The sequence below is a fragment of the Hyperoodon ampullatus genome, assembly GCF_949752795.1.
Source record: "Hyperoodon ampullatus genome assembly, chromosome: 19".
In the NCBI taxonomy this organism is placed as follows: Eukaryota; Metazoa; Chordata; class Mammalia; order Artiodactyla; family Ziphiidae; genus Hyperoodon; species Hyperoodon ampullatus.
The window spans coordinates 3,058,966-3,080,922 of NC_136932.1; the positions used below are offsets into that span (position 1 = coordinate 3,058,966).

General features: G+C 50.4%; 1 protein-coding gene across 4 annotated transcripts in view; it reads right to left on the reverse strand.

Annotated features, from left to right (window-relative positions):
• Positions 1-428: 428 nt before the first annotated feature.
• Positions 429-21,957, reverse strand: part of IGF2BP1 (insulin like growth factor 2 mRNA binding protein 1) — a gene marked incomplete at both ends in the record, with an annotated part of 38,894 nt that continues 17,365 nt past the window's right edge. Inside the window, 13 exons of one of the 4 annotated variants that reach the window (XM_079725809.1) lie at positions 429-521; positions 2,434-2,547; positions 2,814-2,945; positions 3,693-3,767; positions 4,592-4,708; positions 5,072-5,194; positions 5,859-5,994; positions 7,090-7,212; positions 7,931-8,065; positions 8,828-9,109; positions 10,385-10,448; positions 13,865-13,916; positions 14,435-14,483. In XM_079725809.1, the coding sequence (XP_079581935.1) occupies positions 429-521; positions 2,434-2,547; positions 2,814-2,945; positions 3,693-3,767; positions 4,592-4,708; positions 5,072-5,194; positions 5,859-5,994; positions 7,090-7,212; positions 7,931-8,065; positions 8,828-9,109; positions 10,385-10,448; positions 13,865-13,916; positions 14,435-14,483 (1,495 nt within the window). Of the gene's footprint in view, positions 522-2,433; positions 2,548-2,813; positions 2,946-3,692; positions 3,768-4,591; positions 4,712-5,071; positions 5,195-5,858; positions 5,995-7,089; positions 7,213-7,930; positions 8,066-8,827; positions 9,110-10,384; positions 10,449-13,864; positions 13,917-14,434; positions 14,484-21,957 lie in introns of all 4 variants that reach the window. The other 3 variants (XM_079725808.1, XM_079725810.1, XM_079725811.1) reach the window with 3 other exon arrangements.

Below are 21,957 nucleotides of genomic sequence, written 5' to 3' on the forward strand. Positions count from 1 at the left end.
TAAACCAAGCAGAAGAAGGTTGGAAGGATCTTAGGGTCAAGAAGTAAACCATCCTTTGAGGTCGATTAAAACACCCCTCTGCATGTTTTAAAAACCTGAAGGAAATTATTCCTCTTTTCACTGGGGTCTGACCCACCCTCTCGGTGGGACCTGGAGAACTTAAAACAATCCACGTTTAAAAGCACCCTGAGCTAGAATTTCCATGGTGACACCCTCAGGGGTGGGCAGTGTTGGGCCAATTGGTTGGGTGTTTAGGGCTGAGAGATCAGGGTTCCTCACTGCAACAACTTCCTCAAGCAAGTGGGCAAACCTGATCTACATCCCGGCCCAAGTGTCCCTGATTCCCGCTCATTCTCAGGCCTGCTGGGGAGAACGTGCTCTCGATTTCGGCCTGTTGTCCTTGAGCCGACGTGACGGGAAGGGGCCGGTCACTTCCTCCGGGCCTGGGCCTGGTTACCCTGTCCCTTTTGGTGCAGCTGTTTGACTTGGGCCAAGATGTCTCGTATCTTCCGCTGAGCCATCTGCAGATAGAACAAGTGAGAGTGAGGGTCTCCGAAGGCGAGGAGATATAGCCTCACGTGTGGAGAGAAGCCATCGGGGTCTGGACACCAGCGGCAACAACAGGTCATGTTGGACTTGTAAGAAAGGTAAGAGGAGACTGAGGATTAGAGTGACCAGAAGTTTCTTTGCCTCCGAGCAGACCCTGAGCGCCCCCTGGATTCATACAGAGGGAGGCAGGATAAACAGTAGTATAAACTCATTCATCGTAATTTAAAACATGACCAAGTTGACACACGTTACTGAACTCAAGGGGGAACTCCCAGAGCTTCCAGGAGCACATGTTGTCAGAAGGTCAAAAAGCAGGAGACCTCGTCACCGATCACAACTCCACTATGCATGTAAGTATCCCAGGAAAGGGGATGAACTGGGATAACCGGAAGGTAGTGGCATAAGCTCCACTGTGAAAATGGACAAAACACCAAAGGACTGGTATCTTTACTTTCTCCTTATTAATTAAAAGTGTCCTCCCTATGAACAAAGTTTTATAAGGGAAATCAACTGCAGAATGTGATTCTCTTGACAGAAATTTACCAGAATGTCTCCTTTCCATAAATTGAGTGCTTGATTTCTTGGTTAAAGAGAAAGTTGGTCTAGGTTGGGGAAAGAATGTGGAGTCAATATTTATACATTAATTCCTACTCTGTCAGCCCTGTGCTTGATGTTTTACAGAGTTTTTCATTGAGTTCTCATTTTAACCAATGAACAATGTCCCCACTTTGGTATTTAATACACCCTGGCTCTCTGCATCCCTGGATATATCATTTAAATCTCACATTCCTGGGCTTCCCTGGTGGCGCAGTGGTTGAGAGTCCGCCTGCCGATGCAGGGGACACGGGTTCGTGACCCGGTCCGGGAAGATCCCACACGCTGCGGAGCGGCTGGGCCCGTGAGCCATGGCCGCTGAGCCTGCGCATCCGGAGCCTGTGCTCCACAACGGGAGAGGCCACAGCAGAGAGAGGCCCGTGTACCGCAAACAAAACAAAACAAAAAATCTCACATTCCTCATGTGTACAATGAGGCTGTTACGAGGATTACATGAGTTAATAGAGACCACACAGAATAATGCTTGGTGTACCAGCAGAACCCATAAATCTTAAATATTTCTGTGACTATTAATGGCTCCCAAAGAGCTGTCAGAGAAGGTTGTCACGCTATGCTAGGGTCTGGGTTCCTGTTTTGCCCTCGATTGAGTGAGCAGCCTCAGGTGGGCCACAAGCCTGATGTGACGTGCTTATCCTCTGTGAGTGGAAGGGACTGTATCCGGTAGTCTCCACATCCCTTCTAGCTCCAACACTAAGGGGTTTTAGGAAAACCCCAGTAGCTTCCAATCATCCTATAATTTGAACCTGATACCTGCCGTCCTTTCTAGACTCTGGGGTCAGTCCCAATGCTGGGCACTGCTGACCGGCTTCCTGGAAGCAGTGCAGGGATAGATGGTGAGCTCCAGGAAGAGAACAGGAGGTGGAAGAACGGGAAGCAAGGACGGAGCCGTGGTTCTGGGGACGGTGGAGGAACTGCACTGCAAACGGGCCACCCAGGACGTTACTCCATGAACAAGGCTGGGTGGTGGATAAGACCCACTTCTCTTCTCATCCAGTGCAGAAGAGAAGGACTAAGGTTAGACGACAGAGAAGACTATTAACACGTAACATACGATACACCATAGTTACTACATAATATAGACCACCTATGAAAACCGTCAAATCAGTATCCCTACAGCCTTAAGAGGGAATAAAACATCTACACCTCACACCCTTACACATGGAAGGAAAGAATGACCCAGCCCAGAGGCGGGCAGAGCGCACGGGACTTGTCGAGGTCACGCTTCTGGAGCCCTGCCGCCCTCCCGTGATGGGGGAGTGACATATGTACCTGGCTGGCATAGAAATGCCCAATGATCTTGACGATGACCTGGTCGTTCTCATCAGGGGTCTGGTCTCTTGGCACCACCACCTCAGCTGCTGTCAGATTTTGCAGCTCATTCACCTGGGGGCAGGGGCAGGGAGGACAGGTCAGAGAGGAGCTCAGGGTGCTGTCCATGTCAAACATGGAGGGGACTGGAGGGTCAAGAGCTTGGTCACTAGCAGGTAGAAACTGGAGGAGTCAGGAGCTGGGCTTGGGAAGTGGAATCAAGTGAACGGGCAAATTGGGAGCACCCAGGCCGAGGCGGGTGGAGGAGCTGGGGGCCAGGGAAGAGCTGTTGGGTTCGGGGACTAATGTCCAGAGCTTTCAACCTGACCCTCACGGCTCACCGTTTTGCCACCTTTGCCAATGACCCGGCCAGCCGCCGACGCTGGCACCCGGATATGGGTCTCCAGCTTTACTTCCTCCTTGGGACCAAAGAAGTTCTCCTCCTTGAGTTTTCCATAAATTCTTCCCTGAGCCTGAGAAGAGGAGGTCACTGTTGTATCGGCGGGCCACGTGTATATGACGCAAGGGAAGCTCCCCAAGCCCCACCCCTCCTCCTCTGGCCCACAGGCCCACGCCCACTCGGGGTGGGTCACCATCTAGGCCAGGTGATACGAAAGGTCCACAGGAACGACCTGCTAATACTCCTGCTCACAGTAACACTGGGGAGGCTGGGCAGAGTAACTGAGTATGAATCCGTGGCTCGCCACAGGAACACAGCACCTGAGCTACAAACCAGACCTATGGGGTCTGGGATGCTTGCATGGACTTGGACAAGCCGTGGCTGGCAAGTCAAGGCCCTGAGTGGCAGCTGGTGGAAGTCACTCACTCAGAGGGCAGGCTCTTGGTCACTCCACAGTCTAGAGAGCTGTCCCCGTTCTCCATCCCTCCCTAGGTCAGAATAAGCTATTAGCTCTTCGGCTGTCTGCCCAGAAGTTCGAGAACCTCGGCACGTCATAGGGACATAAAGGAGAGAAGGGCCTTCCTCAGTCACTAAGGCAGAGGACAAGGAGGAAGCCCTCAGACTGCCGCCTTTCCCATGTGCCTATTTACTCTCAGGAAGCAAAGAGGGAAAGCAACAGAATTCCCATCTGAGGTCAATTTGAAAGCAGCCTTGCAGCCCTGTGTTTTGCAGGGAAGCTTAAAAACATGAGGCAGATTTGCACTCCCATCCAAACTCAATTCCTCTGGGTCCTACTTGGAAAAACAATAAAGATCAGAACCTTGAATTGGGCCTCTGGGGGTCCAGTGATGATGACCATGCGAACTTTGGAGTCCGGAGTTTCAGGAGGAGCGATCTGCAAAGCAAACGCCCGTCAAAGAGGTGCCCTCGCCTCCACCTCCGCGGACCCCTACCACCACCCTGCGTCCACTCCCCGCTTCGGACGGCCAGGGCAGTGAAGAACAAAGACCCCGAGCCCCAAGGCTATTGCGCCTGCACCGAAACCCTTATGAGGGCGTGGGCGCGTTCATTTCTTCACAGTTTTTAGTAGGGGCACCCTGCCCACATCCCATGTCCCCCTCTTCCCAGCAGGTTTCAGTAGAGTCCTGCCAAGAGGGAGGGGCACAGATGACCAGTGCGGGGAGGGCAGTGACCTCCCAGAGAATCTCCCGGAGCTCTTCTTCAGAGAACATATACTGCATTTGACCAAAACCTTTCAGACCACTGAAACCAATGGCTCGAGACTTGTGAAATCTAACAAAACATCTGTTCACTGTGACAGGTTCTCCATGGCCAGGGAAGGTGGAAAGACGGCTAACATTTACTGAGCAACCACTGTGCACCAGGCACTGAGCCAGGGGCTTTGGCTGCATTACTGCAGAGTATTATCATCCCTACTGTACTGATGAGGAACCGAAGGCTCAGGTTCTATAGCTCAGAAGCTGCGGTTTGAACCCGGTCAGTCTTGCCTGAACTGAAGTTCTCTTCTGTGCCTGTACCACCTCCTCCCTTAGCCTGAAAGCCCAGGAGCCTGGAAGGCATCCCACGGAGGACCAAGCGAGGTCAAAAGCAAAGCATCTGCCCGACACTAGGCAGATGGGGTGTCTGAGAACAAGCGTCGAGGGTGACGGGAGCCGCGCGCTCTCCCACCGCGGGAGCGGGACGGAGACGGCAGGTCACCTTGATGGAGGCGCTGGCGAAGCGCGAGAGCTGCTTGATGTGCTGCCCCTTCTTGCCGATGATGGCGCCCACCGCCTGCGCGGGAATGAACACCTGCACCATCTCCTGCTCTGGAGCCTGCTGCCAAGACAGGACGTGTTACTAACGCAGGTCAAGGGACACACAGCCCGGAAGCCCTCCGTGGCCCTGCCCTGCATCCTCGAGGAGGAAAGGGTGCAGGCACCCAGCGGCCACCCTGGGCTACGTGCTCTGTAGCTCTTTGTAGCCGGGACAAAGGGAAGAAGCCGGACAAGACAAGGAGGAAGCGTGCTGCCAGCATCTGAGGCTGCCGTGCCCAGGGCGGATGCTCTGGAGGGTTGGCGCCAGTGGCTGGGAGCCCTTCCCTCTCCCCGCAAATCCCCAAGCGTCAGGCTGCCACAAAGAGCTGGACCCTGCGGCCACATGGCCCAGGGGTCCCCTGTAATAAGACCCTGCACCTACCATAAAGGAGCTGTAGGGGGCGGCTCCGGTGACGCTGCTGGGAGGTGGTGGGACTGCACTGGAGGAGGCTGGGAAAAGGCCTACAGCAGCCAAGTTCAGGCCGGGGATGAGGTGAGACTGCAGCTGGGGAAGGAAGGTGAAGAGAGAGAGGTCGGCTCATTCTGACAGGACCTGGTGGCCCTTGAACGTGGCCCTGGCTGAACGAGAGGGTGAGCGGGCCTCGACAGCGGAATGACGTGCTTTTGCCCCCAACCTGCCTGTCCTTCTGGTTTTTACACACACTCGCACGCCCACCGAGGGTTCTCGCTGGACCAAGAACCGGCAGCTCTGAGGAGAGGGCCCAGCGTTAGACCCTCAGACGTCCTTCCTCTCTAGTGGTTTACTGCGCTCTGACAGAGACACACCTCGGACTCGGCCGACGGCGAGGAAGAGGAGACAGACCTCTGACCTTTAGGACTCCCCTTTTTGGTCACGTGCCCCACATCCTCACTCCCCTCTACAAACCAGATGAAAATTACGGACCCTCTCCCCACTAAGTGCACAGAAACACAAGCTTTACAGGAGGATCACAGACCTCAAAGCCCAAGACTGGACTCCCCCTTGCACCCCAGGAATCAAATGAAGAATCCCTATTAATTTAATCTAAAAAGGATTCTGATGAATCGAGGTCCAAAAGCAAAGTAAAAGCTCCAAGGCCCCCCAGCCTGAGAATGCCCACCTCACTGGAGACCCACTTCTGCCATGGCTCAGGCTCACGGAAGGGCAAGCAGAGGCACCCAGCACTCACACTCATGGCAGCCACGTCATTCTCATAGGCTTCCCGCACTTTCTTCATGATCTCCTGCTCGGCCCTGCAGCAGTTCTCGACGGCGCCCTTCACAGTGATGGTCCTCTCGGGGTTATAGAGGGTGAGGTCCTGGAGCCTGGGGCGGGCAGCAGAGCGGTGTCAAGCTTCCGCTGACAGGCCAGGACCGGGGAACACGTCCTGGCTGCGGCCGAGACACAACAAGGACATTTCTGCAGGCTCTTTAGTTTGGGGCAAACAGCTCTCTGTTTCTGGCCTTCGGTGTGTAACCAGGGCAAGGATTCCCCACGGGGAGGTGAGGATACTCAGAGCAGACTGGTAAAGCAAGGAGGGTGCTCATATCTGGAAGCTGGTCCCCAATGGCGCCAGGCAATCCATTTCCCGTGCCCTTAGGCACAGAGCAGTTACTTTGCCCACCGGTAAGTCTCTGACAACATCAAGAGGCACACAGTGCTCACGGAGCTGCTTATCCAGCTGCATGACTGTGGTCCCCCCCACAGGGAGGCAAACCATCACGCACAGCACGTGCTCAGGGCTCAGAGAAGGATCTGGGTCTGTCCACTTCCCATGGCCTGGCAAATGCTCCCAAAACCCCAAAGCCCTGGCTCCTGGCCACAGGTTCTCTCCTCCAGATGCAAAGCAAGAGAGACAGGATGTGGCAGCAAAGGACTGAAGAGGCAGCATGCTAACAGCAGCCCACAGCGGTGACGGGCGCTCTAATAAATGCTCCAGCCCTTACAGATAACTGCTCTTTACCGCTTCTTGGATGCTTCTTCTTCAACAAGCAGAACCTGTATCCAACTTCAGGGGCAGATATTAAGGCTCAGTAAAGAGACGCCGCCTCCCCAGGTGCCCAGGCCTCCCACTCGTACGGGGAAGTGAGGGGGCGCCTTACGAGGAGATGGTGATCTTCGTCCCCACCACCCCAGGTGCCCAGGCCTCCCACTCGTACGGGGGAGTGAGGGGGCGCCTTACGAGGAGATGGTGATCTTCGTCCCCGCCACCCCAGGTGCCCAGGCCTCCCACTCGTACGGGGGAGTGAGGGGCGCCTTACGAGGAGATGGTGATCTTCGTCTCCGCCACCCCAGGTGCCCAGGCCTCCCACTCGTACGGGGGAGTGAGGGGCGCCTTACGAGGAGATGGTGATCTTCGTCCCCGCCACCCCAGGTGCCCAGGCCTCCCACTTGTACGGGGAGGTGAAGGGGCGCCTTACGAGGAGATGGTGATCTTCGTCTCCGTGTCCTGCTCCACCTTCTTCAGGTTGCGCCCCTCCTTGCCGATGAGACGCCCCACGAAATTGTTATGGGCCAGGATCTTCAGCGGAACCTCGTCAGCCCTTGGGAAGAAGCGAGGGACAAGAGCTTCTTAGACGGCGGGCCGCCGCGGATGAGGGGTTTCTGAGGTGAACCCCAAGACAGAGTTACGTTTTCAAAGAAAACCAGCAGATCAGTGGTTGTTTAGGGAGAGAAATGGGAAGTAGGGGCGGGTGGCCAAGGGCACAAGGTCAATAAGGGAGATGTATGTGTGCCTTATCCTAACTATGGTGATGGTTTTAGAGATATGCTCATAGACGAAAAGAAGCCGACTATAGAACAGCATGTTCATTATGATCCTATTTGTGCTAAAATACACGCACATACATACACATGCACACACCTTTGAGGGCACAGCATTGCTAGGATATACAAGGCGTTATTTACGAGGAGGATTCATTTTCTCAGCTTTTATCCTTTCGTACAATTTCTGTGTCTCCTATTTGTCTCTATTCTTGTTTTGAAAAAGTCTGTGTTAGGGCTTCCCTGGTGGCGCAGTGGGTGAGAGTCCGCCTGCCGACACGGGGGACACGGGTTCGTGCCCCAGTCTGGGAAGATCCCACATGCCACGGAGCGGCTGGGCCCGTGAGCCATGGCTGCTGAGCCTGCGCGTCCGGAGCCTGTGCTCCACAACGGGAGAGGCCACAACAGTGAGAGGCCCGTGTGCCGCAGGAAAAAAAAAAGGCTGCGTTAGAGTCGAGGAGGTGGCAGTGCCCACATACCCAGAAGCTGAAGCCTTACGTTTTGGTGTCCTTTGCCTCCTTGTGCATAATCTCCAAGATCATCTTACAGGCAGAGGAGCAGCCCTCGGGGGTCGAGTGGACGCTGATGGCCTTCTCGGCAGCACCTGCGTTCTCCTTCCTGTGCACGTCGATCCTGAGGACCACAGGTACACGGATGGTTAGCTAACCCTCAGTCAAAGCTACAGTCCGGCTCCTTTTGGAACAAGGCCGAGTGCAGAATTGAAATGGGCAGAGAAAAGGGCCAGCCTGTTGCTTTGGATTCTGTCTCAGTCAGGAGGTGGTGGCTGAGAATGGTGGCCTCTATCATGGGAGTACAGGGTTGGGGGATCAACAGCCCTCAGCTGTGAAGCTGCGTTTCCCCTTGAATTCTGCATTTCCCCCTTGAAACAACTATAAAGAGAAAGCACACTGTCCCAAATTAAAAGTAAATAATAAAAGGATGCATTATGAGTAAGGACACAACGTGACCTGTTCTCTTTCCACAGAACACACAATGATCAGCTATAAAGATCAGAGAAGAGGGGTGGCTGTGGTGGAATAGGAGACGGGTCAGAACTGTGACCTCTTACTAAGGTCCCTGACGGGCCCCATCCTGTTGCCGCCAATAAGCAGTGCTGAAACCACAGAGCACTAAGGAGTGGCCACCTTTTTGCCAAGACTAGGTTTGCTCGATGAGACCTTCTACAAGAAATAGAACGCTTCTTACTAACGAAAGTGTGTGGCCCAGCCACTGCCACCAAACGGCACCCTCAGGCTTATTCTACCGCCCCAACATTTCCTAAGAGGTAAAGTTGAGTCGAGGCCCCTCAGCGTGCTTCCCGGAGAGGCTTCGCCTCCTGGGCACCAACCACTGTTCCCTGGCCCCACCTCCACTTCCCCTGCAGCCAAGACTCACTTGGACTGGGTCTGCTTCGTGATGTTGCGGATGGTGGCACCCTCCTTGCCGATGATGGCGCCCACGTACTGGGTGGGCACGAGGAGCCGCAGGGGGATGTCCACTTGCTGTTGCTTGGCCGGGGCTCCTGCTGCCACAGGAGAGCCCTGGCGGGGCTGGCCCCGAGAGCCAAAGCCTCCTCGGCGCCCATTCTCGGGACCCTGTGCTATCTGCTCATCAGGAATGTAGGAGACCTTCAAGGCGTGGTTCTCCAGCTGGTGGCCGTTCAGCTTCATGATGGCCCTGAGGACAGAGGGAGAATCTACTGGTCACTCCAATCCACGCCAATCACACCAAATGCCCTCCAGGTGTAAAGCACTCAGCTGGGTTACAACATGGAACATGCCAGAAGAAAGGGAGATGACCACCTGCGCACCACTCCCACCTCCACCTTAGAGAACCTTCCAGTCTAAATAGCATAAGACATCAAGTAAGGTATTATAACACAAATAAGTTATTTCCACTGAATTTTGGAATTGGCTTGTGAATTTCGACCAGAGCTACCTATCACATAGGATTCACATGAGAATCACATGTGATTCGCGATAAATGAATACTAAATAAAACGTGCTAGAACAAGGTTTGTCGTGTCACCTACTGAGAGTGATACTGTCCATGTTTAAGCAAACTCCATGGAAACAGAAAAGGTGGAGACAGGAGTTTAAGTCTGTCTGGAATGTCTGAAAAATGGGACTGATGAACACTGAAGGGAGGGGACAAGCACCGTCCATTCCCAAGGCTGATGCTGGTTAGAAACGTTAACAAGGCAACAATGTGTAGTAGGAAGTAAGCAAGTGTTGACTTAAAGCCAGGTTAAGGCCCACAGATCAGCCACAGGGACCTCCAGAAAATTCTGAGTCCAGCAGGCATCTAAAAGAAAACTGAATGGTCTGAGAAAGTGGGGGGATTTTACACTAGGTTGGAGGAAACAAATTGGAGAGAGGCAACATGCTGAAGGGACAAGAAAGCCATCAAAAGAAAAATGGCCTATAACTGAGTATAAATGAGTACACAAAGTATACAAGCCTGTCAGTACCAGTGCGTGGAGAAGTGTGACTCAACCAAACAGGCTAAGGAGCCAGAAACTGTGGGTGTGATGGGACGCAAGGCAATCCCTGAGATAAAATGTCTGCCTCTGCCACATCGTAACAAATCCTTTAGGTCTTAGTTCCTTCTCATCACCACTAGATGGCGCCATCAACACAGCAAAGGACCCCATGGGTTCTCCCGCAACCAGAGACCTATTAAAAGCCAGTATCTAGTCCTAAAGAGGATGTCCCACCTTCCCCGGGAGGTCTTTGGGTCCCTCCCTTCAAAGTATTTGCTATCAGTCCTGGTGAGGTTTCTGAACCTTTGAGATTCCGGCACCAAAAGACAAGAGTCTGGATTTGGTTGCCACAAAATCAGAGGCTAGGTGCGGACTCGTGCCCACCTAGACCCCATCCCTGCCCAAGCAGGGGCACCTGGCTCCCACCACTCACAAAGACCCTCCTTTGCCCCACTTTTGGGTCCACTCACTGCCTGGTCTGTTCGCGGTTGGAATAGGTGACATTCACCACTGCTGTCTCACTCTCGGTGTTCACTGGGGAAGCAAAACAGAGGTCAAGGTTAGAGCAGTGAGATCTGGAGATGGCACCAATGATGTAAACGTTGTAAAAAGCTCATCTTTGATGGTTATGCGATCAAGAAGGAAATACTTGAATGACGAAGCATTTCCCCTATAGACCACTTTCACCACAACTCCTGGAAAATTCAAATTAGACTTTACATGCCTTCCTTTGATTTCCCTACCAGCCCTCAAGAGAGACAGGAATACAAAAGGGTGTGCAGTCAACATATTCGGCAGTTAGGCAGCAGGGAGAAAAGACACACACACACATACATACATACATACATACACCCCAACCTGGAGATAAATTTATTCTTAGAAAGAAATTTAAACTAGTTAAAAATCACACACCTAGTGAGACTGGACCAAGAAATGGTCTGTAAGGACATGGCTGAAGAGATTTGGGGAAACACCCGAAACCATTTTAGAGTATCCTCAAGGATATACTGATCAAATGTAAGTGTATCATGACCGAGCTGAATGAGTTGACAAGAGTGGCTGCCATGGAGTCTGGGGGGAAGGATTTGGGAGTGGACCTGGGTTGGACATTAGAATTCCAGGCGATCTGGGCACATACTCTTCCCCCTTTTGGGATTGATAAAAATTAACCACTTATGCCTCGTCTTGTGATTATGGGTCGCCTCGGCCTGCTTAGCCCTGGCATGGAGGACTTGGACCAAAAAAATCAAGCCGCCGCCCCACGACACTGAAGGCACTTAGCCACAAAACTGCAGTGCAGACCACTCTCAGCCCTTCTGACCTCAGTGGTACAGCTCTCCCACCTCAGTGGAGAGGAAGATTCTGAAAGTATAATCTACCAGAGACCTCCCTGGTGGCGCAGTGGTTGAGAATGTGCCTGCCAATGCAGGGGACACGGGTTCGAGCCCTGGTCCGGGAAGATCCCACATGCCGCGGAGCAGCTAAGCCCGCGAGCCACAACTACTGAGCCCACGTGCCACAACTACTGAAGCCTGCGCACCTAGAGCCCGTGCTCTGCCACAAGAGAAGCCACCGCAATGAGAAGCCCACGCACCGCAACGAAGGGTAGCCCCCGCTCGCCGCAACTAGAGAAAGCCCGTGCGCAGCAACGAAGACCCAACGCAGCCATAAACAAACAAACAAACAAATAAATAAATGTAAAAGACGGTGAGACAAAGGACAATTACTCAGCCATAAAAAAGAATGAAATTCTGCCATTTGCAGGAACATGGATGGACCTAGAGAACACTATGCTTAGTGAAGTATCAAAGAAAGACAAATAGTGTGCTATCACCTACATGGGGAATCTAAAAAATACAAATGAATGTATGTGCAAAACAGAAACTCAGACAGAAGGCAAACTAGCGGTTACCCAAGAGGAAGGGGGAGAACCTTAAGGGTAGGGGGGTATGGGATTGACAGATACAAACTACTATGCATAAAATCAGACAAGTGATGGGAATTCCCTGGCGGTCCAGTGGTAGGGACTCTGCGCTTTCACTGCCATTGGCCCAGGTTGGATCCCTGGTCAGGGAACTAAGATTTCACAAACCGTGCAGTATGGCCAAAAAAATTTTTAAATAAAATAGACAAGTGACAAAAATATATTGCACAGGGAATTATAGACATTATCTTGCAATGACTTTGAATGGAGTATCATCTTTAAAAATACTGAATCACTATGCTGTACAAATGAAACTAATACATTATAAATCAACTACACTTCAATTTAAAATAATAATAATAAAGTCATTCTCTCCCTGAAAAAAAGTACAAGGGTAGACAGAGAGGACTTTGCTTAGAAAGTGGCAGCTGATGGGACTTCCCTGGTGGTGCAGTGGTTAAGAATCTGCCTGCTGGGCTTCCCTGGTGGCGCAGTGGTTAAGAATCCACCTGCCAATGCAGGGGACACGGGTTCGAGCCCTGGTCCGGGAAGATCCCACATGCCGCGGAGCAACTAAGCCCGTGTGCCACAGCTACTGAGCCAGCACTCTAGTGCCAGCAAGCCACAACTACCGAGCCCGTGTGCCACAACTACCGAAGCTCGCACACCTAGACCCCGTGCTCTGCAACAAGAAAAACAACTGCAATGAGAAGCCCGCGCACCGCAACGAAGAGTAGCCCCCACTTGCCGCAACTAGAGAAAGCCCGTGTGCAGCAACAAAGACCCAACGCAGCCAAAAATTAATTAACTAAAAAGTGGCATCTGAGCAGACTAGAAGACTTAATTTTTACAAAATCAAACACTTCCCATTCTGTTCTCTCCAGGTAGCAGGTATTGCCCCCAGATTCGGTGTGTTATAGCTCCCTGGTGAGCCTCTTAACCAGCGGTGACTCCTGTTGGGCGCCCCTCGTGAGGCTCTCCAATGTGCTCCCAAGCCATTGCTGTCTCTTTGTCCAGGAGTAACTGAGTCATCAGTCTAAGCTGTGAGCAGAACTGGGTGATGGTTATCAGCGCTTCCAGTTGTGTCCTGGCGTTTATGATAAAAGGCAAGCTTCGGGGTCAGCAGGAGAGAACTTGTTTGATTGATTCAGCACTTCATAGCTTTATGCAGGCAAGTATTTTCATCATTTATAATGATTTACAGCTTGCCCCTTTCCACAAAGAATTTGGAGATGAATATTTAAGTCTTGTCTAGGTTTCTTAAAGGTCTGCAAACCCAAACTGTTTATTTTGTCTACCTAAATGACCAAGCTCTGCTTTATGTCCAACCCAAATCACTCCAAATTTTATTTTAGCTTATTTTCTCTGAAAATAATTTATAACCTTAAGCAATGGAGAAACTTCAAAAATCGTACCAAACTTCTTATGATCTAGAATTCTTTTTTATTATTTCTCTTTCCTGAAAGAGAATAAAAAGAACTTAAATAATAATAAAAATAAGTTCTTCTCCACTCTTGAAAGATTTTGCCTGCCCATCAATATGTACAAAAATTCTGTTTTTTTTTTTTAATTGACCAAAGACAGGTAGCTCGCAATCAGAGGTTCTACAAAAAAAAAAAAAAAAAAAAAAAAAAAAGACGACCCATTGATTATTCCAGACAAAAACAAAGAATTGTGAAGCTTTTAAAGTAAAAGGGCTACAGATTTGCTCAAGCCGCGTGCACAATTTCCATTCTTAATCTACTCCTAAAATCTTGGGACGTCTATTGCTACCTTGGTTGACCCCAGGAGCCTTGGGGATCCCGTGCTTAGAATGAGTGACTTTGTTGAGTCTCTCATTAAACAGAGGAGAAACCTGTCCCGGAGAAGCAGCAGAGCTGAAGCTGGAACTACATGTCCCAGCCCCCACCGCAGCGTACCTCCCTCCACACCTTTGGCCGTCTGCCCCTCTTCCCCACCCCCACCCCCGCCCCCGACTCCAACACCCACCCCTACCCCACCGCCCCACTCCTCCGCCCACTCTTACCTTGCTCGCAGTTCTCCACTGTCCCATACTGAGCCAGCAAGCTGTCCAGTACCTGGGAGCAGGGAGAAGGGAATACGGCTGCTCTGGGCATCCCAGGAGCTCACAAAGCATCACTAGACACTCCTCACCCCAAAGCACTGGGGTACAGGCGGAGCCTTTGATGGGGATTGAGCACGTTACCTGCTCAGTTTGCCCTTTCTCAGGTACTAATGCTGATGGTGATCCGTCAGGGTGTCTTTACAGAATGTACTTGAGCTCAGAAAGACATTTAAGGGCCTTTTTGGAAGCAGACCTGTGCCACCTGAGTCCCTAGCTGATCCTCTGTCATCACTAAGTTTGGGGTTCAGGGAATACCCTTCCCTCCTCCCTAATGCCTCTCACGGTAGGGACTGCCCAAAGGACTAATGTTGGAAGTCTTAGGTTAAGGATGCGATCCAACCAGCCTCCCCTCAGCACCAGCTTCTCTGGCCTGGCCCCAAACCCCCAGGGCACCTCCCAGTCATCTCGGCCAACTCAGGCTGACCCCGACTTCTTTCCCAGTGCCACTGAGGGTTTCCCCCAGTCACTTACTTCCCATCGAAGCTGGGGTGGAATATTTCGGATCTGTAGTTTCCGACTCCTGAAATGAGAGAGAACAGCGTCAGTGACAGCTCTGGATACTTTAGGGGCCTGTGACCTTGCATGTTTTAGTCCTGTTCCAGTCTATCTTCCTACCTTCTGCTCAACACCAAAGCCTGAGAGCCGGAGAACGATAACCTTTGGGAATAGAGATCTGGCTTCGTTTCAGAGAGCAAAATATAGTGCTACCACAGATAGGCAAGCCAAAATCAGATGCCCTAAGCACCGGGAGAACATAATTCCCCCCGCCACCCCCCGCACCAGTCACATCTGCTTTGTTTATCTCTCTTAGGTTCTCCTCACCAGTTCTCTGACTCAGCAACCATCTATTACGACCCACTGTGCTTCAGGATGTAGGAATACAGAGCTAGCTATGTGAATTATTACACGAATCATTAACCTGGTACCTTTTCAATCGGTGTCTACTTCATGCTGGACTTTGTTCTGCATGCTGGGGACACAATAAGCAAAACAGACAAAGTACCTGGCCTCAAGGTGCTCACAATTTATTAGGGGAAACATATATGCAAACAAATTACAGCAGGATAATTGGCAGCAGCTCAGCTCTTTCTTGGTACAGATATGGATTTAAACCTGTGCTCCACTTAACAGCACCGATCTTTAAAAGGTTATTTAACTTCTTTGAGGCTCAATTTCCTCCTTTGTAAAACAGGGATAATACCTATTCACAGGGAGGTATAAAGTAATGTTAGATAATATTATCAAGAGCTTAGCAAAGGGCTTGGAGTAAGTACTTAAACTGTACTAACAGACACACGTGTGGACCGTAAGGTGGAGCAATTAACACACACACAACCCAGCACTATGACCACCCCTTTCCCTCCTCCCGGGTTTGCTAGGGCTTCTCCTTTCCATCTTTCCAATACCTCTTAAAAACGTAATTTTCCCTGAGGAAGGCTTTCAGGTTCAAGGCTGACTCCCACGGTGATTAACTGCTCACCACCCAAATCAATGCCCTAATCCCTGGGCTGAAAACATTTCAACTGACTTGATGTGCATTGGTCAGTTGTCACTTATGTCTTTGCATATCCTTGATCACAAACTCTTAGTTCAGGGACATGGTCCAGCAAAATTCTAGTGGCACGAGGGAAAATATAACTAGGAAGCAAGAAAATCCAGTTCTAGCCCTTAAACTGCCCCCGATTGGCTGTTCTGACTAAGCCACTCAAGCTTCAGGCCCCGTATTCCTGGCTGACATGCAACAGGGCCCAAGGCAGTTCTTGCCAAGCTAGGGGGAAGGGGTCCTCAAAGCACAGGAGAGCAAGGGAAGGGATGCTAAGCTCTAAGCGTAAATTGTTTTGATCTTGGCTCTGTCCACAGCCAGGTCACTCATTTCATCCCTGTGACCAAGTATCTTGAGATATAAAATGGAAGCAGAAGGGTCTTTAAGATCCCTTCTAGCTCTGCCGCTTTGAGGGTAGAAAGTCTTTATCAACGAAGTCTTTTCCCGGGTTGAAATAACTTAAGGGAAATGGAAGTGTAGCGTAAGTGTTGGAGACTCTATGTCCACAGTTCTCTACTTTGGTTGGTTCATGAACCTGATCTAAGGAGGTTAGATTACAGCAGGACAAAAGAACAAGGGTCAGAAACAAGTCCAGTTCCAGGCCCTCGGGTCCCACACCAGGCCAGCTTCTTGGGATCCAATTCACTGGCCAAGAGGGAGGAGCCTCATGGCATAGGCATGACCTGGCACATAGGATTCCCCATACACAACACATTTCGTGATGAAACGGGCAAAGGAAACGCAGGGGCCCTCACATGAGGAAAATCAAACTCTTGGTGAACTGAAGAGATGATTATACCATCGGAAGACTGAGAACACTGATCTACCTTAACGCTAGTGACAGGGGTCACCTAAGCTGAGGGAGGACCTCCCCCAAGCAAACGCTTCTGGAAGGACTGCAAGGAGATGGGCGGTGCCTGCCTGGAGTTCAAACCAGTAAGAGCTTAAAGCAGTCCCCTGCAAAAGTTTAGTTTGAAGAGCGCTCTTTCAAGATGGTCCTATAGATTACTATCATCTCAGGTCAAGGGTCCAAAATACCCTCTTCCTACTTCAAACTCCCAGTTTTAAGGGCTTCCTTTTCAGGGTAGGGAGGAATTGGGAGGGGATGGGGAGGTGAAATCAAATCTCAGTTTGGGATGTTAATCCATATCCTGAAAGCAATGGCAGTCTGGAATGTCTGGAATGTTCCAGGAGGGGGAGGAGGGCAGGGACACCCAACCAATGGAAGAAAAGACATCCTGGCAACCCTCCCCCACCCCCAACAGGCAGGGACTCACCCACCCCTCCAGGGCACACACGCCCAATCCTGGGAACCCATGCCAGGCCCCTTGAGGCCTCCAAACCTGGCCAGCAAAGCCCCCAACCCTGACAAAAACAGAGACCAAGAAGGATCTTTGTCTTTTATGCCGTTGGCCTGGTTTGTGTTAAGTATGGTGCTACCTAATTTCTTTCTGGCCCAAAGCACATGTGACCATGCTGAGAACTGGACCCAGTACTCCCTTCCAGGAACCCATGGGTAACTCACTCACCCTACAGGTGTTTCTGGATGCCTAGCTCATACTGGGCCGGGGCAGTGTGCTGAGGGCTTGGGGAATCAGCATGGAGGCTAAGAGACCCTAACTGCTTACTTCTTTGCTCAGTACCTTAGTTTCCTGTAGAAAACTGATAGGGCTTTTGTGAGGGCTTAAAGCAGGCGGGCGGCGGGTGGCGGGGGGTGTGCCGCGGGGGTGTGCCTGCCAGGCCGTGGTGCTCAGTCTCAGCCCCCAGGAGCCACTACCTGTGATAGTAAAATGGTTAGGCTTCTGCACTGGTGGGGAAATAGCAGGAGATACCACAGCCTAGAGAGACCCCTGCACTCCCACCTCCCGTGACAACCAAAGGGCCCCACTCCAGCACTCCTGTTGATGGGCTTCCACTAGGCTTGAGTGGAGCCTTCGCCCTACAGGCAATAGGGCACTGCACTATGAGCAGGACCCTAACCTCTAACACCCGTTTGTTTAGGAAAGCAAGGGAACTCCCAGAGGCTCAGGAGCCACCACCCACCCTGGAGCTGATAAACCTGTTGAGTGAAGAATGAAGCCTCCAGCCCCTGGCAATGAAGGCAACGGTTGCGCCAGTCAAATTATTTCCCTGGATGCTGATACCCGGTGGCTTCTTACCCCCTCTGCCTGCCCTGACCAGCAGGACAGTTACCAGGCCCTGGGGCAGCTCCCCAGATACAGAGCAATCACAAGGAATGCCCCTTTCTAATGTTGCTGGGGACAAGCAGGGGTCACCAGGGTCACAGGGACCAAGTGATCATTCAAGCCCAGGGGAGATTCCAGGAGAGAACGGAGGGAGAGAGCATCTGAGCAGCAGGAGTTAAGTAGGAAAACAAGAGATTCAGGAAGCACAGGAGCTAGGCACCCGGAAGTATGGCTGGGAGTGCTCCCTGGGCAGGAAGCTCTCGTCCTTTTCACCTTTTCAGAGAAATGTCATTGACTGAGACTGGATGGGAAGGAAAACAGTTCATTACGGAAGAAGCTAACATGTGAGAAGTGCTTACCAGATGCCAAGCTCAGATTCAGCACCTCCTATAAGCCTCCCACTACCCATGACCACGAGAACCACGGCTCCACTTTACAGACTGGGGTCCTGAGATTGAGGGCGTGAGTATCTGCCAAGTCACACAGGTTCTAAGAGCCAGAGCCAGTATTTGAACCCAAAGACTGTCTGGTTCCCGGCTCTTTGCACAGTCCCCTGTGCTGCCTTTTTGATGGCAGAAAGGAAACAAAAGCCTTCGCCAAAATATAGTCAAGTTTTGCCTTGAGAACAAATTTAAAAGACTCAGAGTTCACACAACAGAGGGAACAACGGGCCTGCTGAACGGGTGCTGCTCTCCAGTAAGTCGAAACATCCCCCCTGTAACTCCTTAAGACGCATGTTTCCATTGTTAGTGGAAAAGTGATTCTGTGCTTATTGAACACTGACTAGACATCTGATAATATTGTTAATAGTTTAAAATCAGGTAATTCCCTGGCAGTCCAGTGGTTAGGACTCTGCGCTCTCATTGACGAGGGTGCAGGTCCAATCCCTGGTCAGGGAACTAAGATCCCACAAGCCGTGCGGCACAGCCAAAAAAATAAAATAAAAAATAAAATAAAATCATACTGATTTCTAGAAATACATACTGAAATAGTTACAGATAAAATGTCATGTCTAGGACTTGCTTTAAAGTAATTAGGGGGAAAATTAATACAGATCGGATATGATTTGGTCATTTTTATTTTTAAAGCCAGGTGATGAGTACGTGGTGGAATTATTTAATTATCCTTTCCATACTTCAAAGTTTTTTTTTCCATAACAAAAAACTTTTTTAAAAAAAAGATAATTCTGAGAAGATGTGGTACTTATATACAATGGAGTATTACTAAGCCATAAAGAGGAATGGAATTGGGTCATTTGTAGAGACGTGAATGGCCCTAGAGTCTCATACAGAGTGAAGTAAGTCAGGAAGAGAAAAGCAAATATCGTATATTAACGCATGTATGTGGAATCTAGAAAAATGGTATAGATGATCTTATTTGCAAAGCAGAAATAGAGACACAGACGTAGAGAACAAATGTATAGATACCATGGGGGAAAGGGGTGGGGTGGGAGGAACTGGGAGACTGGGATTGACACATACACATTATTCATACTATGTATAAAATGAACAACTGATGGGAACATACTTTATAGCACAGGGAACTCTACCTAATGCACTGTGGTCGCCTAGGTGGGAGGGCAGTCCAAAAGCGAAGGGATATCTTTGTGTGTGTGTGGCTGATTCATTTTGTTGTGCAGTGGAGGCCAACACAACATTGTAAAGCAACCATACTCCGGTAAAAATAAATAAATAAAAATAAAAAGATAATTCTAGCTCACCCAATTTTAAAGTCATCACAGATTCAAAATTAATGGGTCTAAGCCAATGAGGTTTTCCTCTTTTATTTTTATTAGCAAGAATCCAGGCCCTGGTGAGGAGCCGGCTGAGGGCAGGGAGAATGGGCCTGAGGTCCAGCGGAGAGCGGAACAGATGCATAGGTAGGACACTTTTCAGAGGGGGGCCTTCCCCATATGACAGAATGCACACCTGGACGGAATGCACCCTGGGAACAGTCTTCAGGTCTCCCGAAGGACAGCTAAAAACTGCCCCAGGGAGTGTTCTTTTTCTAACCCTTTGCAAACCAGCTCCTTCCTCTTTCCACCCCCATTCCCAGAGGGTAGCGTGCTGTCTTCAGTCATGCTGGCGGCCTTACCCTGCCCGAGAGGGAAGGGTTCCTTTAAACCAGGGCGGAGCAGGCCAGTAGTGAGGAGGGTGGCAATAGTAGGTTCTGGAAATCTTTTCAGGCTTGGGGCCTCAACCCCCAGAGGCCACTATCAGAGTCAAACCTGGACTTTCATCTCTCCAGAGAACTAGGATTAAACCAGGATCTCCAGATTAGACCCTTTACCTCCACCCTTCCCCCAGGCCGTGATTCTCTGACTAGCAGTCTGCTTGCTCTTGGGCAAGTTAGGCCTTCAACTCCTAGACTTCAGTTCCTCACGTCAGGGGAACAAGGATTAGGACTAGTCCATTTTACTGGATCTTGTGTCCCCAGACAGAGATCAACCCTGTCCACCTATAGTGGACATATATATACACTTTCTTAATTAGAGTGATTTTCTGTGCCTTAATGGTCTGCCTAAGTGGTTCTTAACCCCCTTTTTTTCCCTGGAGACTAGGTTCCCATCAGGAAATATGATAAAAGCTAAGAACACTCTCCAACAGAAAAATGCAAAATTCACTCCAGCCTGCAGACATCTCCTCGAAAATGTGGGAAGAAACTAGCCCAAGGCAATTAGAAAGCTAAGCTGAACTGGGGATGGAGTCGGGGTTATTACCTGGCAATTTTGAGAGTGAGCAACTAAGACTTTTCAAACTTGCAGTAACACCATGCTCTGTCAATTCTAATCAGCAGTCAAGAAGGTCACTACCACTTCCCCAAGGTTTCTGGTGTCCAGCTGATGTGGAATCATGCCCGATTTTCTTGGCACCTACTATGAGCTGGGCCTGTGTTGTCCACACTACAGTAGCCATTAGTCTAGTCACATGTAGCTACTGAGCACTTCAAATCAGCAACTGGATTTTTTCTTAAAATTGAAATGTCTGTATAATTTACCTTTTTCTTCTGTATATTTTATGAACTCTAAATACAGATCAACTGTTTCCAATGAAAATTTAGCATATGAATTGGGACAGGCTGTAACAGTAAAATAAAATACACACTGGGTTCCTAAGACTTGGTAGCCCCCCAAAAGTAAACAATCTCATTAATCATTTATATTGATTCCATATTGAACTAATAATCTTCTGAATTAACTTTAAAAGTAATTTTTGAAATAATCTTCTACATTAATTTCACTTTTTTCTTTTTTAATATGGCTATTAGAAAATTTACACTTACGTACGTGGCTTGCCTCACATTTCTACTGGACAGTGCAAGGCACTATGCTGCAGTACAGAGAGCATGGAGGGATGAAGAAGCCAGGCAAGGCTCCTGCTCTCAGGAGTTTACAGTCCAGCAGGGGACCCCAGTTTGGTTTTTTGTTGTTGTTGCTGTTTTTTTGTTTTGTTCTGTTTTGTTTTGCTTGGCCATGTTGCGGGCCTTGCAGGATCTTAGTTCCCCGACCGGGGATCGAACCCATGCCCCTGCAGTGCAAGCGAGGAGTTCTAACCACTGGACTGCCAGGGAATTCCCCTCAGTTTGGTTTGGGATGGGAGAAGAGAATAGACAAGGTTAACTGGGCTGTGGGGAGGTGGGCTGGCCACAGTACCCTTTCAGAAGTGGGTGATCCTGGGACTTCCCTGGTGGCCCAGTGGTTAAGATTCCATGCTTCCACTGCAGGGGGCGTGGGTTCGATCCCTGGTCGGGGAAGTTCCGGGTGCTACGCAGTGCGGCCAAAGAAAAGAAGTGGGTGATCTTGTTGACTCCTCAACAAGAGTCCCATGCGGCTGACACTAGAGAATAAGCACCGCCCCCCCCCAAAGCTGGCTCCCATCCCAGTTTTTTCCCCCCAGCTGGAAATCACACATGAAAGATGTCCTAACGTGCCAACCTCTGCCCTTTCCATAAGATCACCACTGACCTAGTCCGTCCTCCCCACCCTGCCTCCTTATCCCTGTAGAGTGGAGAGGTGGAGAAAAAAATAATTGTCTAGGAAAGCTTCTGAAGGGGGCGGACCTGGCACGCTCCAAGCATGGCAGTAGCTGAGAAAGCGGGCCAGGCTGGGGAGGGGAGGAGGAGCTGGCCCAATGCCCAGGGCTCCGTGCCAGGCTGATCCAGAGGCAGGGCAGCCAGACAGGCAGGCAGTCGGGTGGGTTGACCAGCAAGGTAGGGGCTGGAAAGGAAAACACTGACCTACTGGAAGGTGCAGGACCAAGCAGAGC